We start from the raw sequence: 16,729 nt of genomic DNA, 5'->3' as shown, positions 1-16,729 counted from the left end.
CTCAGTTTTCTGTTTCCCTCTTAGTTGAGACAGCAAGGTTAGAGGGATCTCAAGTTGAGTACTTCCTTCCCACCAGGTTGGTTCGTCTGGAAAATACCCAGTAGGTAAGGCTCTGATAAAAGAGTTTCCCTTGAGGACAAGCCTTGCTAAAACAGAATGCTGCCAGTGTATTTCAAAATGGCTACTTTCCCCTCTGATGAGAAAACTTCACTATGAGAAACTATTGGGGTTTCTAAAAGGAAAACTCACAAAAATCTGGGTAGGTGTCCTAAAGACTAGGCTTTTCTTGATTCCAGCTCACAATCCTGTGTACGTTTGTCTCAGCAATCGCCCATTTACAGCTGACGTATACGCTGGCATTGGGCTTCTATTCTGTTTTTGGGAGGCAGCCTCTTGTCAAGTGACTTTAGTTCTCTGAAAGATCTAAGAGAAGTTTTTAATTTGAAGTCTGTTTAGCCTCTTTCTTACTGTGAGGATGAGAATGACTTTCAGGGTCCTTACATGTTAGGCTATAAACTAGAATTCCCTCTACCTAAATTAAAGTTGCTTCTTTCTTGCCCATCTATCACTGCTTTATTTTCTTTATAATACCTCCTGACAGTCTCTAGTTCATTCCTTTATTATTTATCTATTGGCTTACTACTAATATTTAGATTCCAGGAACACAGACCCCCAGCACCTGGTCTGAAGCAGCCCTGATAGATGTCTGTGAAGGACTCCAGCTCCTGAGGGGCTGACGGCTGGATATTAACAAAATCTGTGGTCCCCTGTCACATTTATAGAACAAGATCTGTTGTGACCATCTGTCTTTTGCTCCATGGAGATGCCTCCAAGGCAAGGGGAAAGACTGACCGGGGTATTCCTGGGGTCCTACTCGGGCTTCTGCTGCAGCATTATTTGTTTGGTGGGTTTGAGAAAGGTGTCCACAGTTCAAACAAACACAGAAATTTACATACTGTTAAGACTGGAAAAAGTTATTTTAAGATTAGCACCTACTGCACATAGGAAGCAGCCAGATGAAAAAACTCACGTGGGACAAAGGATAGGACTTTGAGCTTCTCCCTAGTGGCGACTAATGAATGTTTTCCCTTGATGATAATATGGACCACTTAATTCTGAGAGGTAAAATCAAGGAGTCAATCTTACTCTAAAAATCATTCAGTGCTGCCTCATCCAGGCAACAATGACAACAACTGAGAAAATGAGAATAGCTCTTTCCTTCTATCTTTAGCAACACTGCATTTTAATAAACTTAATTAAAATATATTCCCTAAAAAATTAAGTACATTTTCTCCTGTAACTTGTGTTGTAAGCAGGTCAGTAATCAGTAAGGTGGAATTATTAAACAATTCATGAAACCCAAAAACAAACTAATGAATTTTAAGGACAGCACTGAAAATACATGTTAAAGATAATTGTTTAACACTGGCAGTGGGCCTTCTTTTCTTCTCACAAAGGAGTTCTGTGTACTCCTGACACTCTGGCTTCCCTTGTCTGACATTGGCTGACAGAGTGGGCAACAGCTTGAAGGAACTTGTCAGCAAGTGTATGTGCAACTGCTGAAGTGTCTGGAGAACATGCCCAGTCTCTAGGGCCAGAAGGTCTTTCCTGCTGAGGTAGCTCAGAGGTAAAAAATGAGAACTAAGTTGCTTTTCTGACACAAAACAAGCTTTACCATTTTTTACTCAATATACATTTACACTGGCTGGTTGTAGTTGACCAGGGGGAGGCTAAGACAAAGGAGAGTATATATAGCTCTTAAAAGACAAGTTCTTCAAAGGGAAAATAATATCAACCTTTGAGAAATATCAATTGAGAGAAATTTTCAATAGTCAAAGTATTGTGAAAGATAAAATAGAAGTTAGGAATTCATAAGAGTTAGGCTATAGATTTTTTCCATTGTATGGAGGCTTTATGTAAAAATTATTATTCTTTGGTAACTGCATGTGGGTGACTCAGATAGTCTTTCAAGCACTGGAGAAAGGAATAATATAACCACCTTGTACCCAGGATATTTCTCTAATTAGGGGTGGCAATACACCAGAAAAGACATTTAATTTTGATAAAATATCTGCAAATGACAACTGCTTTTTCACTTGGTCTGAATACCATTCCTTCAGTAAAAATAACAATAATAAAAATAAGAAATTACCAACCAGAACATACTGTAGTCATCTACTTATTATACTATTTTAGTAAATTCTGGTTATTCAGTATTTTCAAAATAATTTTTTTTTTTAAGATTTATTTATTTGTGCATACAGAGCTGGGGTACAGGCCAGAGGCTCAGGGGCGGTGAGAGGCTTCACCAGAGACAGAGTGGGGAACAGAACAGGCAGATAGACGAAGTACACTGCTGAGGGGAGCAGCGGGCGGGTCAGGAGAGGTCTGCCACACCATGTGGTCACCTCCGGGGCAGGCGGGAATCGAACTCATGCGGAAGCGGCTTTAGATTCTCAATGCTGTGCTTTAACCCGCTGCGCCACCAGGGAGGGCCTCAAAATAATTTTTTACCTATTTAAAAGCTACTAGCTTACTTTCCCTAATAACTTCCCAGATTATTTTGAAGTATGTGACTTAATCTCAAAAAGTTCTTTGTTTGGGTTTGAGATAAAGATTTAGGAAAATAACACATTTATAAGAAGTAAGAAATCTCCATAAGCATGTTACAGTCAGAGACACACCTATAAAATGAGACTCTCCTAGGAACAGTAGAAGATATCCTTTCAAGCACAGGTATCAATTACCAAGTCTGCTTGGCCTCACAAGCACAAATGTTTTTGTGACTTCTGGTGCCCCAGCCTCAGCCAGTTTTTCTGGACACCTGGTTTATGGGAAGGTCCTAGGTTATACATCATCCTGAAGAGGTACATAGACACACAGGTACACACAGATACAATAAGGCTGAACCTCCAGCAGGTTCACTCACAATAGCTGCTGAACCTAAAAGGGGACAAGGAAGCCAGACACAAAGTCAATTGCAGCCTGGTAAATCAGGGCAACCTAGGAAAAAGATGGGCATCTAGAAACTGGAAGATGCAACAAGGGCCCAGCACTTACAATCTCTGAAAGGACATGAAGAGACATTGGTCTCTCAGTTGAATTGAGAGATCTGCATAAGCCCCAGCTTACTTATGGTAGCACAGACACTGGAACTCTGGGGTGCACCTTAGAATCTATTCCTGTTTCATGCTTCTACTTCTCAGAAACAATAGAACCATCATCTATCTTCTTCCATACCCATACCAGGGCAGAGAAAGCAGAGTATGAAGGGCATGGTTTCCACTTTTTGTCCTGTCTCAAATGCTCCTGGTGAGGTTGTTAACAGCACATCTACATTTTCAGGCCATCTCTAAAACAGTTATCAGTCACTAATACACAATATCATCACTAAGTCAGTTATCAGTCCATCACTAAGATGTCTGGAGATCAACATGGCAAAAACACTACAGTTTACATTACAAATTCCAAAATGTTTTGAAAGCCAACATTATTTTTTCAGTTACTAGAAAAAAGAATGTGGCATGGGCATTCATTGCAACATGGAAGCTTTTTCTGAATCACTTTCCTATATTACGAACCGGGTATTTTAAAAAACTCTAAAGCACTCATGTTCTGTTCTAAGTGATCTTCTTGACTACTGACTTAATACAGGTAGAAAAAAACAGAAGTCTCACAATAGCACATTTCTTTTCTATGACTACACTATTATGTCAACATTTATGGAGATGGCCTTATTCTGAAAGTAAGTTAACAATGAAATGATATTGTTAAGCCCACTGATTATTTATTCTTACAAGTTCAATACAAAGCTCAAGAAATGAACAGAGCATCTTAGATGCAAAGGTTTTATGTGTGTACACAAGCATACCCACTCACACTTCTTCAACATACCATTTCACAAATGCTGTATACTATTAAGAGGAGGCGGGTTCTGCCAGGCACATAATTTGTATATTTAAGGGAGGTGTATGGAGTGAAAAAGCGAAATATGCTAAATTTCAAAGGACTTGGAAGCAATGCTGCCTGTGAGCTTGTATTACAAATAGCCCCACATTATTACATACGCTATTAATGAGGCTGAGTGAATGAAAGTGCAATTTGAATATGCATGACTCTATCCAATAAGCAGGACTTTTGTGTACTGATGAGGTTTTTTTTTTCCCTCCTAAAAAAGGATTAGAATTATTCTTAGAGAAGTATGGCTACCCAGAGACCAGTAAAATAAATGTACTTAGACCACTGAGTCACACTATATTCAGATGAAATATACAGGTGCTACAGATGCCTTTGAATCTGTAATTTCTGGAACTTGTGCATATCACATCCTCCCAACAGAAATATTCTTCAACTCTGAGCAGCTGTGTCATTAGTATGTCTTAGCAAGAAATAATGATTTTAGTGGAGATTCTTAAAAGTACGCAAGGTTAAATAAACCTTTTGAGTAGAAAGCCTTCACTCCCCTCATAAGGAACACTAGTTAAAAGACTGGGGAATGGGTAAATTATTGCACCAAATGGCTGAGAATTAATCTCTGCTGACTAGCTGTAATCTAACGAGGCGTCTGTGTCCCAGGGAGCCCGCAGCATGTCCCTGGCGGTATGTGCAGTGTGTCGAGTCTGCGTGGCACCCTTTGTCCTCGCTCACAGGCGGCCTTTCCCCTCATTGTCCATAATATCCTCATGCATCTGGGACGCGTGGAATGCATTCATACTAACAGACTTACCATTGTTTTCTCTCAGAAGCTTTGTTGAGCAAAGACTGCATCACGGTTACTGATAATTATATTGCTTAATTAATCAAGACAAAAAAAATTTGCAAATCATTGCCTGGTTGCCAAGCAGGGAGATAAAAAATGACAACAATACAAGCTGAAGCAATATAACAAAAGTAACAGCTATCTGATCAGAAATTCTTATATAATGAAGCTATTAATGCTAAATCGGTTAATGTTAACATTGCTCCAGGTGTCTCTACTTAGATGCAAACAAAAAGGCTAACATTATGGATATAAAAGGCCAAATGTTGCCATGGATTCTGTAACCTGATAGAGAGGACAGCCTTTTCATTTGATTAGGGAATGCAATTTAAATACCAGGGATGGAAGCCAAACAAACAGACTTTCCCTCCACAAGCCTCTCCTATTCACCCTGGGGTCAGTGGTTGGTGAACAAAAGGTCAGCCACACTTGCCCTGGAAATGTCTGGATTAATTTTATTACATTGTAATGGTTTGTACTTTAAATGTCGGGATAACACTAAATTTTTCACTTGCCCATTATTCTTCTTCCCTTTAGGCTTTTGAATTGAAATATTAAGAAAGCGATTTGCTCAATTTATCTCGCCAGAATTTACGATCAAATTTACAAAACTCAGTTTTAAAAGAAACTTAAAAAGGGATGTTAATAGTTGTTTTCATGAATTATATGTCTATGTCTTATTGTAAAACTACCTTTGACACTATAAAGTGAACTGAGCTATCTTTTTTACTTTATTTATTTACTATAAAATCAAGGCAGCATTTTGGGGACAGTCACTGACATTTTAGATAATGATGTTGAAAATGAACAAATAAAGTCAGCTAATCCATACTAAATGTTAAAGGAACACATTCTCTAGTTTTGAAAGCTAACACTAAACTCTAAAACAGTATACTAAATGTATTGTCTAATATTAAAATTAGAGTTTTAATTCTTAAAATTTAAGCCTTGCTCTTCATAGACAAACACAGCTGTTATTAGCACGCAGAGGCATTTTTTAATATAAAAACTTCACACACACAGAGATATGAATAAAAGAGAGCAAAAATATTTAATATAAAGAAATTTTGGAATCTGCACTGAAATACAAATGAAGTTTTCTTTATGTCAGGCTTCTCATTGGCTAGAATAGGATTTTTTTTTTTAAGTTAGGAGCTGAACTATATATACTGTACCTAGTCTGAGAAATAATGATCATGTTAAGAGTTGGGATTCATTATTTATTTATACTAGGAACTATAACAAAAAGCTAGAGTAATAATAATAATATTAATAATAAAAACACTTAAGTAGATTTTATTCTGAGCCAGGAATTGTTTGAAGCACTTTTCATTTTTTATAATTTCATATTATAACTTTAATAAATCTCAGTTATGTCCTATTTTAAAGTTTAAAAAAGGGAACTTTATATTAGGTTATAAATTTCAGTAAGTCTTATTTATTACTTGAAAGTTTTAAAATAGAGTATCTGAAATTGTAATTTTAGCTTTTTCAGAAGAATAATTTATAATGAAAATGAAGATTATATTTAATATCAAACTGAAATACATGAAGTCATTTTCTAAAGGAGGAATGATTCAATAAACTAATGTTCAATTAAGTTTTTAAAAACAACCCTTCTTTTAAAAACATCAAAACAAAAACAAATCACTATATAAAGCACTGCTTAATTACCACCAAAGGCATGGCAAAAATCAAAACCACAACTAATTTTGTACACAGATTATATCCATTGGATTGTTCCAACCATTCTCATGATCAATACCAACTGATGTGTCTGAATTGATTCTATGGTAAGGTGTCTCAATTGTTAAAGATCATCATATGGACTGTGCTAGAGAGGTCAGTCTCTTCACAGACATGCCTTTAATCCTTCAGGATGGACCCCCATTAGCACCAATGCCCCCAGCCATAAGGCAATACTCTATATTCTCATATATTCTCTATATTCTCATCCGCAAAATGCTAGATGTGATATGCAGTTCATTCAATTCTTATTAATCAACATGCCTGAAATTTAAACTTACAGGTTTTTAAAAAATTAAAAATGATTTAAATCATTTGAAAATCATATCTTTACCATTATAATTTTGTTTACAGAACCTAAGTAATAGAATGCATAATTCTATTCTCATGATGAATGTTTCTTTGAAAAATCTCACTTCATATTTAATTCCTAAATAGTACATATAATTTAGATGCATGAGCAAATTCACCAGTTGGGGGAAAAGGCCTTGTTATCATACGTATATCATTATTTTTCAGTAACAGTGACTCATAGCAAAGGCAAAACACATCCTGGCAATACTGTGGTAAAACATACCTCAGGTTTCTTCGTTATCGCGATAAAGAACATGTGATTCTTCATTGGGTAAATAATGATCGAAACATCTCCAAAGGCGGTTGGGATAATACCCCTGCGGTAGTCTCTGGAGTGTTCGGACCAGACGATGTGGACCTCATCATTTCCCAAGTGACGGAGCTACAACAGCAAATTGGCTCTTTATTAATCAGAGTGATAACAGCAGTTTATTAGGGGTCACAGCTTACAAATTGAATTATAATACTCAGAGGCAAAAATAGTTTACTATTAAAACAAGAGTACAGTACAGATGTAACCTATGAGGCTTTAAAAAAGTATACTTTATAACACAGCTTATCTTCTAAGAAACAAATCAGTACTACAATAATGTACACAGCATTGTGGTACATTACAGCTGGATGGAGAATTTCTTTTTAGGAATTTCTCAAGATTCAGTTTTATTCCTGCATCAAAGCTTTTCCTTTATATTGCTGAGCATATTCCTAAACAATTAATGACCTCTTACTTTACATTACAGAAGAACTTTGAGATTCTTAATTCAAGGATATACATAACAGAACATAAGCCAATATGACACAAGTGTTAACCAAATGTATAAAAACTAGACTTGTGACAAAAGGTATAAACATAAACTTACCTATGTTTAGGAAACGAGTATTACTTAAACATCTACCTAGCATTTGAAGAGTACATATCATGTAGAATGTACAGTCACACAAGTTTTGTTTAATCTTTCTACTAATCAGAGAGACTACACAATCTCTGTGATCTAAAAAGGAAAAAATAGGGGCTCAGAAAAACAACGGAACCAGCGTACCTGAACAGCATGTGGCAGAGTGGGTCTGGAAACCTGGAGTGGGGGTTCTAATTCTGCCATTGCATGGCTAGTTAAGCCTACACCAAAAGCTACTGTAGTGTCATAGCTCAAATAGCTTAGCCCACTGCTTCATCATTGTATGTATAAAGAGGTCATGAAGTTCAAAAACAAATCAGAGACTCCTGGTCTTTTCAGAGTTCTTCAAGGGCACCAGTTTCTGTGGGATGAAGGACACTCTGGAGAAAACTCCTGCCTAATGAATCAGAATCAGAAATCATCCGAGTAAGCCTCAAAACATGGCTAAAAGTAACCAAATTATAAAAATCAAATGTTTGCTAATGCCCTAAATTAAAATCCTAAAACCAGAAAAGGCCTTTCAACACTTACTGAGAATTTGGGCTTTTGGTCTTGTCATGTGCTGCAGAAGAATGCTATCCACTACCACGAAAGGGTATTTCTAGTTTACTTAACAGATGAACCTGAAATGTGGCTAAATTCAGGGGCACTTTAGTAAAACAGAGCTATAGCAAAGCTAATGCTTCAGTTTTGTTTTAACGTGTAAAAATGGATGCTCTGGAATACTTCAATTTGAAAGGTATGTAAAACTTGTTGGCATAAGTACAGTTCTATTTATAGACTATTTTGCCACAAAGGGAAAAATATGAGATGTTTCTAACATGGCCTCCTTTTCATTTATGACGTTACAAAGGAAGCTGGTTCACTGCACACCTTATTCTTTATTTTCTCATACTTCTGGGAGTGACTTTTTTTTAACACTTTATTGCATTCATCATGGCTCGACTTTTACACAGAGTTTGGCACCTGTGCCTTTGTACCTACAGTGAAGCGCACATGATTCAAATGCCTGCAAATATGCTCCAGGAAAAATGTCACAGTGAGCACTGAAAACAAGTTGCAATGATCCAATACAATGCAATGGTCCCTACAACTTTCTAAATTTGAAGTTACCCAGCACATTTTTTCCCAAAAGTACTAGGTCTCAAATTATTTCATGAATAGTTTAAAAAATAAAAGGAGGATGGCAATGCATTCTTATAGAAACACTGAACATCTTTGCATTTTTCTATTTCCATCTCACATCTTAGAAGTTTTCTTCCCTTTTCCCCTTTTTAATGAAACATGAAAGGATACTCCTGAAATGAAAACATGGTAGCCAGTATTGCCAACATAATAAAGGCTGGTTTTCAAGGGAAGTGAGTAGAATCACACTGAAATTACAGAAGGAATTTAGAATGGCAGAAGGTAACTATGAGGGTGGAGGTACTCCAGAGTCTAGAGTCACCTTGCAAAGAAAACTAACCTTCCAGGCAGTTCTATACACCTTACTACAATGATGACGCAAAAGTCTGAATTGGAACACCCCAATACCTCCTAAACACTGTTGATATGTGGGGGTTACCACCCAACACCAGCACCCTAAAATGTTTGATGATAATGCCTTCTGATATAGAAGTTGGAAAGCATTAGCTTTGAGGGAATACAGTGATTACTGAAAATTTGCAGTTACACTCCCTTTTCTGAATTAGATTACTCAATTATATCCCAAATCTCTCCTAATTCTGTTTGAAATTGTATTCTCAGAACTGTAGCAAAGGAGTATAGTACTGCACTAATAGACCCATCCTCACAATGTGGCAATTCTGTCATTAGGGAAGAGTTATTTTTGTGTGGTAATAATTCAATATTCATTATCTTAAAGCTGCTTTCAAAGTCATGCGCCTCATACCTCTGGATATATCAGCATTTAGTTAAATTACAAAACTAAAAGGTAAGGCCACAGGTTAAACTGACTGATAGATTTGGAGTAAAGAGTGAAAACACACTCTTTTCTGCCTACAATAATAATAGAAGTAGGCAAAACAAGTAAAAGCAACCTGGCCAAATTGTCAACTACATCAGTACGTAAGGAAATACACTAAAAAGGTCAATGTGTTGCTCAATTTAAAGGAGATTTCATTACAGAAATTCATTCATTTTTGAGTTTGTGAGAATTTCTGATTATAGGCCTTCAAATTAGAAGACGACTAATGGGTTTGTTCCCTGCACATAAGTCAAGTCAATCTGGCTCAGGTGTAATCTCGAGGAGACTTAACAAGTGTCATCTTGGAATGGGGTTGTCATTATGGGAGCTACTGTGTGAATTGCACAACAGTATGCAGATTCTCCACAGGTTCAGAAAAACATTAGGGTTTTCAACCTTAAGAAATCAACCCAATGTCCTGCCACTTCTTATCCTGACAGAGTTTTCAAGTCCCCCTGCCTGAGCCATTCTGCTTGTTGCTGCCAGGCGGCATGCACTGGTGACACTGGTCATGGTATACACCTAATAGGCTGACCTCCTTTCCGACTAATTGCATTACATCGCCAGCTGGCTCCAGAAGGAGTCGTCTGTTTGATTGAAGAATTCCTGCTCCTCAGTGGGCCCGGCTGCTACTTTTACTAAGTAACAGTCAGGCCTGACATCCCCATTGTTCAGCTGACAGTGTGCCCATCCTAAAATCTAAGTTTTATTTGTAAATTAACCAAGAAACTTCCTGCCAGAACAGTGCTGCCTGGAGACTGATAATGTGGGCCTTTCATCCCTTTTCACTCGTACTGTATCACTGCCAATTTGTTTTTTATGCGGCTGGCCAGCCTGAGGCTATAAAAGCCTTGTAAGACATAAGTGCAATTATAGTCCTGGAGTCAAATGAATTGGACAAATCCAATAGCACAGCTCTGTCCCCACTCTGCAAACCCCTACAGCAGTTAGATTAGCTGTGAAAAATCTAATCTAGCTAGAGCTAACAAATTTCTGCAGTGAAGGATCAAGAGTTCAGTATGGGGTTGCAACCGGATTGCAGAATTGAAAAAGTGTCCCCATGACAGGGACAGAAGAGAGCATGAATCACTTTAGAATTTTGCAGCTCATTTTTAAGCTGTTAGGGACAATTTAGTTAGAATAAGACAAGGAACTGTGGGCTGCTGTTACTGTGACTGATTTTTAGTCTAGCTGTGAGACATCCTGATAAAGAGAGTTTGTCACTAATGATGCTAACTCTTGGAGCTGCAAAAGGCATCAGCTGAATTTTGATTATTACAGTAGGGAATCTTTCAAGCAGACTAAGTCTTGAACCTTATTTATGGCAAGATACTTTATTAAGAAAGCACTTGTCTTTCTCAAAGAAAAAAATCCTACTTAATTAGGAAGCATTAAAAATATTTTATATATTAATCTATTTGTTAACACAGTATCTTTCAGTCATAAGAATATGTTGACACATTTGCAGCATAGCAGCAATTTATAAGGGACTACAAATAAAAAGGATATATAAGCCCTACCCAGGGTCTTGATTATCTGAAATTGATTTCTGAGCGTAGGGTCCCCCTCACTAACAATAAAGCAGCCAACAGCCATCAAAACCTAAGGCAGTTCCCCAACACCTGTGGGAAACAGCATATGGTGAGCCAGAGGCAAGGCAAGGTGAGCATGCAGACCAGGGAGTGGAAGTCTGTCAGGCCCTGCACATCCAAGACATTCAATCATGAGGGCACATGAGTAGGCTCACATTGCCCACCAAGTGCTTGGTTCAGACATCTGAGGCTGTTGTAGTGAAAAAGCAAAATCACAGAGGCCAGAAGTTAAACAGGTACAGTAAGCTCCATTGGGTAAAATCAATTATCTGCCTAATGAGGCAGGGGAAAGCACTGAGAATGACAGAGGTTGATACTACCCATTTACTTTTTACAACATTTGACATAAGCTATATTTTTAACCTCATTTAATAGTGAAGAAATTGAGGTTCACACCAGTGAAATAACTGGATGCACACTCGAACCTTGGTGTGCCTATCTTCATAACCTGGAGATCACTACACACAGATCGCCAACGGCTAAGGGACTCACTTCCAAACCACCCAGATGCTATCCTGAATTCCATGAATCCTTATAGGAAGGGGCAGAGGAGGTGATAGGAATTCCAGGCTCACAAACTGCTAGCAGGCTAGTAGCAGTTGTTCTTTTCATCTGAAAACTCACAGAAGCAGGTCAGACTTCTAGGTTTTCTTTCCAGACAAAAATTTCTATTAAGGTGTTTTTCACTTCCAACAGAAGGCCATCTCAAGTGAACATTATACAAGTCGAAAAACATAGGGTAGTGTCCCAGGGGGTTTCCCTAGGAGGTAGAGGTTTCCTCTGAATTCTAGAGAAACCTGTTCACCAGGCCCAAATTGAAGGAGAACACAAGATAAGTACCAGGAACAGGACCTTGGACAGTAACAGACATACTCGTTTTGACAGATTTTGTCAAATCTGAGAGAAGCAATTTTCTCAGGGCCCCATCAATACGTGATCATTGGATCTTAAGATGCTGGCCAGCTGGAGAATATCAACAACCTTAATTTTTGTCAGATAATAGTCATTTAAAGGAATCCAAAAGTAACAACATCTAAGACCCTTTCATTTCAATCTTGATCTCAGGATTTAAGACTGAAATGATTGCTTCGTATATATTTCTTTACCTAGTTTGTGCTAGGCTGGATATTTCAGATAAGTGTAACTCAAGAAAAGTAACACTGTAGTTGTATCAAGAAGAGCTCAGTGTCAGTGTGTATTATGGCAAGGTCTCTGTTCAAATTTAGGAGAGCCTCTATAAGCCTAAGGGCAGCTAACAAGACCCCTTACCTTTTTAGTGAGTGAATCATCTGAGTCTGATGGCATCCGAGTAGAAACGTGGAAAATCACTTCCACGGTCGAGGTAGCATAGTAAGGGGCCGTCTGTCCTGTGCTGCCATTTCGCTGAAGTCCACCCATGAAGCCACAGTGGGTTGAGAGGTCCACCTGACACAGGTCACAAACAGGATAAAGAATGAGGGTAAAACAAGAGCTGTTCTTATTCACTAAGCAGGAAATGTGGATTTTTAAAGATCTGATTTTATTCATATTTATAATTTTCTTTTTGATTTCAAAAAATGCAATACAAAGTTAGACAAAATTAAAATACCCAAGAAACATTAACAATAAAAGGATTCATAATCTTACTAAATTAAGAAAATTGCTATCAAAAGTTTGGTGCCTATTTCTCTCATTTCCCCCCGCCCCGTACATGATATATATGTTTATGTACAGGACACACACATATGTATGCATACATGTGTGTGTGTGTATAAATACATGCATTCACACATAGAGTTTTACTGATGGATTTATGGGGTGTTCCGCTTTCTTAAACAGTAATGATGGGGTTAAAAGAGAAGAAACATTCGAAAGAAGATTTCTATAGGATGCTGTGTCAAGAGGTATAGATGTTTCAAAATTTAACAATTCTATTGCTAAGCTGAAAAACTTTTTATCAATTTACCAACTGATAAAAAGAAAATGGTTGTTTCATTTTACATCATGTCAAAAAATCTATAAGCCACATTTTTTCAAGGTATACCGTAAGTATTCACTTCTCAGTGTCTAGGTTCAATTGTTTTCATAAATTAATATTGTTTCAGTAAAGCACCTGCTTTAACATAACTGAAAAAAAAAAACAACAAAAGATTTCTTTATCAAATAAAGCCAACATATCTACTGAATCAGCTGAAGTTCTAGTCTTTTCTTAAAACTTTTGTTATAAGTGTATGGCTTATAAAATATATTAAATAGTAAATATATTCAATAACAAATAATTAACCTTATAAGTAAAAAGAATAGTAATTTATTGGAATTGCTAGAACAGAGTAAAATCAACTTGATTTCTCTCAGATTTGAGGAATATATTTTTGTTTCAAGATTATGTTTCTTAGATTTCTGTTTACATGTATATGTGTATGTGTGTCTGTATGTGTGTGTAAATGTTTACACATCTCTTAAGAGTATCATTTAGTAAAGAAAATATATATATATTTTATATCAGAGTTATTCTGGGATATAGCTCAGGGGAAAAGGCTGAGAGCTAAACCATCATGGCTCTGTACACTATTTTTTATTCCATGTTTGGACTTCACTGAAACTTTTCTTCATCTTTTCATCCATCAAGTCATTGATTTCTTCTCCAGTCTCCACATGTGGCCAAAGCCATTGCTTCTTTGCCCACATTTATATTTTTTCCTACTACACACTGTTATGACCGGGTGAGCTAATCTGACTATTCAGTTCTGATAAAATGCAAGTGAAATAACATTAAGAGAAAAGTTAAAAGGAAATAAAATTCATATATAAAGTACTAAAAGCAACAAATAGATGTCCACAGATTCAATACATTATTTAACTCTAGAACTCTACCCATATTATATTTGAATATAAAACCACATGTAAAAAACAGAGCAATCATATGACCCAACAATTCCATTCCTAGGTATCTACCCAAAGAACACATTGCACTGATTTGAAAGGAAAGCTGTTCTATGTTTACAGCAGCATTATTTACATAGTTGAGATAGGGAAACAACCTAAATGTCCCCAAACAGATGAGTAGATCAAGATGTTGTATATATACACAATGGAATACTATTCACTGATCAAAAAAGGTAAACCAATGCCATTTGTGACAACATGGATGGAGAAGGAAGGGATTATGCTAAAAAAAAATAAACCAAGAGAAAGACAAATTCTGGATGGTTTCACTTATATGTGGAATATAGAGAAACCAAACAAAGGGTCAAAGAAAGCCTTAAAACAAACCCTTGAAAGCTCACCATAGATCTGAGGCACGCAGGAGAGGAGGAGGGGAGTCAGGGGTGCAAACAGGAAGAGCACAATGGACCATGGTGGAAGACTATGGATGCTTTGGTGGTGGGAGAGTTACAGTGCCCACATCTGAGAGAAGAAATCCTATACTATCTAAAAATTAACAAGGGTGTAAAATAATGGTACTTCATGAATAAAATAAAAAGAAAAAAACTTTATGTAATGAATGTCAAATTTAGATACATCTTTAATAGTGCTGGCCAAAAAACACAAATTGAATGAAATGAATTACCTCCCATCCAAGTCCAGCAACAAAGTCTTCATATGCTTGGCTTCCTCTTTCATTAGAGAGGATTGAACATTTGTCTTCTTGACCTTCAGCAATGTAAAACACTGCAATTTTGTGTGTTTCACGGCTGTAATTTTTTAAATTTAAAGGAGTTAGACTTTTTATATGTAAAATTTTTCTCTTACTACCAACAGGACTGTTATGATAGGGCTTACACTTTGGGGCAGTGAATCATTATTTTAAGGATCAGTCCCTGTTCCAGGATGTTTCTTTTTTTTCACTTTTAAATGATATCATTCTTTACAATCACTCTAGTCAAGCAAGCATTACCATCCTCTCTCTTGCAGAGGTGTTTGAAGGGTGGTATAAGTTAAAACAAAACATAGTAAGATCAGGGATTAAAACAGGCAGTCTGGTTCATGGGATCACTCTTTTAGACATACAGTACACTTAACATCATGTTTTAGCACATTTTGACCTACTTTCTCCATTCTTGGTAGAAAATATCTTTGAAAGCATTTCAAATAGATATCAACTGTGAATAGATCTACGTGACTGCCCAAATTCTACTTTCTGCATGTTGAGATAAGAATATTGGATAGTGTAGATTGGGAATGAAAAATATGCCAAAACTTCAGAGGAACAGAAACTTCTTCCTGGCAGAACGTATTTGGGTATTTTCTCTGTGAAGGGTGGACCCCCTCTGCTCTGACTAATCTGTAGGTGTGTGCTAGGGTAGACAGCTGTCCAGGGACACCTCTGGCTTTACAAGCCCTTTTTCTACTTCCTCCATGGTGGATTTTCCACATTTCTTGTTTAAGTAAATATAACATGTTATTTGGGGAAAGAAGTCCGGATTTGTACTCTTTTTATAGCTAGCACAGCCCTTGGCACATGGTAAGTACTCAGACTGTCAGAATGCTTGTCCTTATTCATTATGGAACACTAAAATGGAATAACACTTTCCTCCTGTGTGATGGCAAGGGACATCAATAGCCTAGAATGACAATTACCTTATTCTCAGCTTTAATAATTTGTTCAGATACTAACAGAGATCAGAATAGAAGGAGAAATAAGTATAGTTAAAATTTCTTTCTGCAGCCCTCTGTACTTAAGCCCACAGCACTTAATTATCTCCTATTCTATACACTTTATTATAAGAACCACTGGTTTATCTAAAATGTTTGTTATTTTTCCTTAAAGTTCTAAGTTCCAGCTTGTTTTTACACTGTAACTGCACACAGGTCCATGAGTCCTCATTAACTCAAAGTAGGAGAACACTAGAGAATTAAGTACCAATGACTGCCTGACTGATGTAGGTGTGAGGAAAGGTGACATTTAGCTATAAACATTCATCAAATTTCACATTCTCCAAAATGTTAGCACCACAGAGAGCTTGCTAGGATGCAGACACTGTGTCTGGCCTTCCCAAAGCTAGGCTTTTGAAATGATAATTAGTAACATCAACTGCACTTCAGATCCATAAGCAGCACTGCTAATGCAGGAAGGATCAGGTTATTCAACACACACACATAATCAACAATGGCTTCTTCCTCATTAGAATGCATTTTTCTTATTGGGAATAGATCAGAATAGTTCCGTTTTCTTGAGCTGTCACATTAAAGAGCAAAATAAAGAAAAAATCATGATTTTAACATTCACCTTACCATACAATGGCAAGAGGTATTCATATTTCAAAGGGAAAAGTCATGTATGTAGCTCCATCATGCTATTTGCAACCTTGCCAACTTCAAGGTATATAGATAGAGTTGCAAATAGTTTCTACTTTTCCTAACACAAGCTAAGCAGGAACTATGCCTAGATAGAAGGGAGATAAATTGATAGGAGAAATAAACAGAAACATCCTAA

The 16,729-nt window shown here is 36.9% G+C and overlaps 1 protein-coding gene across 1 annotated transcript in view; it reads right to left on the bottom strand.

Moving 5' to 3' along the window:
• Nucleotides 1-16,729, bottom strand: part of RALGAPA2 (Ral GTPase activating protein, alpha subunit 2 (catalytic)) — a 285,916-nt gene that overhangs the window by 85,767 nt on the left and 183,420 nt on the right. The window contains exons 34-36 of the mRNA XM_012728090.1: nt 14,864-14,987; nt 12,583-12,738; nt 7,083-7,241 (exon numbers count right to left, since the gene is read on the bottom strand). Coding sequence (XP_012583544.1) covers nt 7,083-7,241; nt 12,583-12,738; nt 14,864-14,987 — 439 coding nt within the window. The remainder of the gene's footprint in view (nt 1-7,082; nt 7,242-12,582; nt 12,739-14,863; nt 14,988-16,729) is intronic.

The sequence above is a fragment of the Condylura cristata genome, unplaced genomic scaffold (assembly GCF_000260355.1).
Source record: "Condylura cristata isolate star-nosed mole 26May11 unplaced genomic scaffold, ConCri1.0 scaffold00022, whole genome shotgun sequence".
Lineage (NCBI taxonomy): Eukaryota > Metazoa > Chordata > Mammalia > Eulipotyphla > Talpidae > Condylura > Condylura cristata.
Note: the sequence above shows the minus strand (reverse complement) of the source record. Positions and strands in the feature narration are given on the sequence as shown.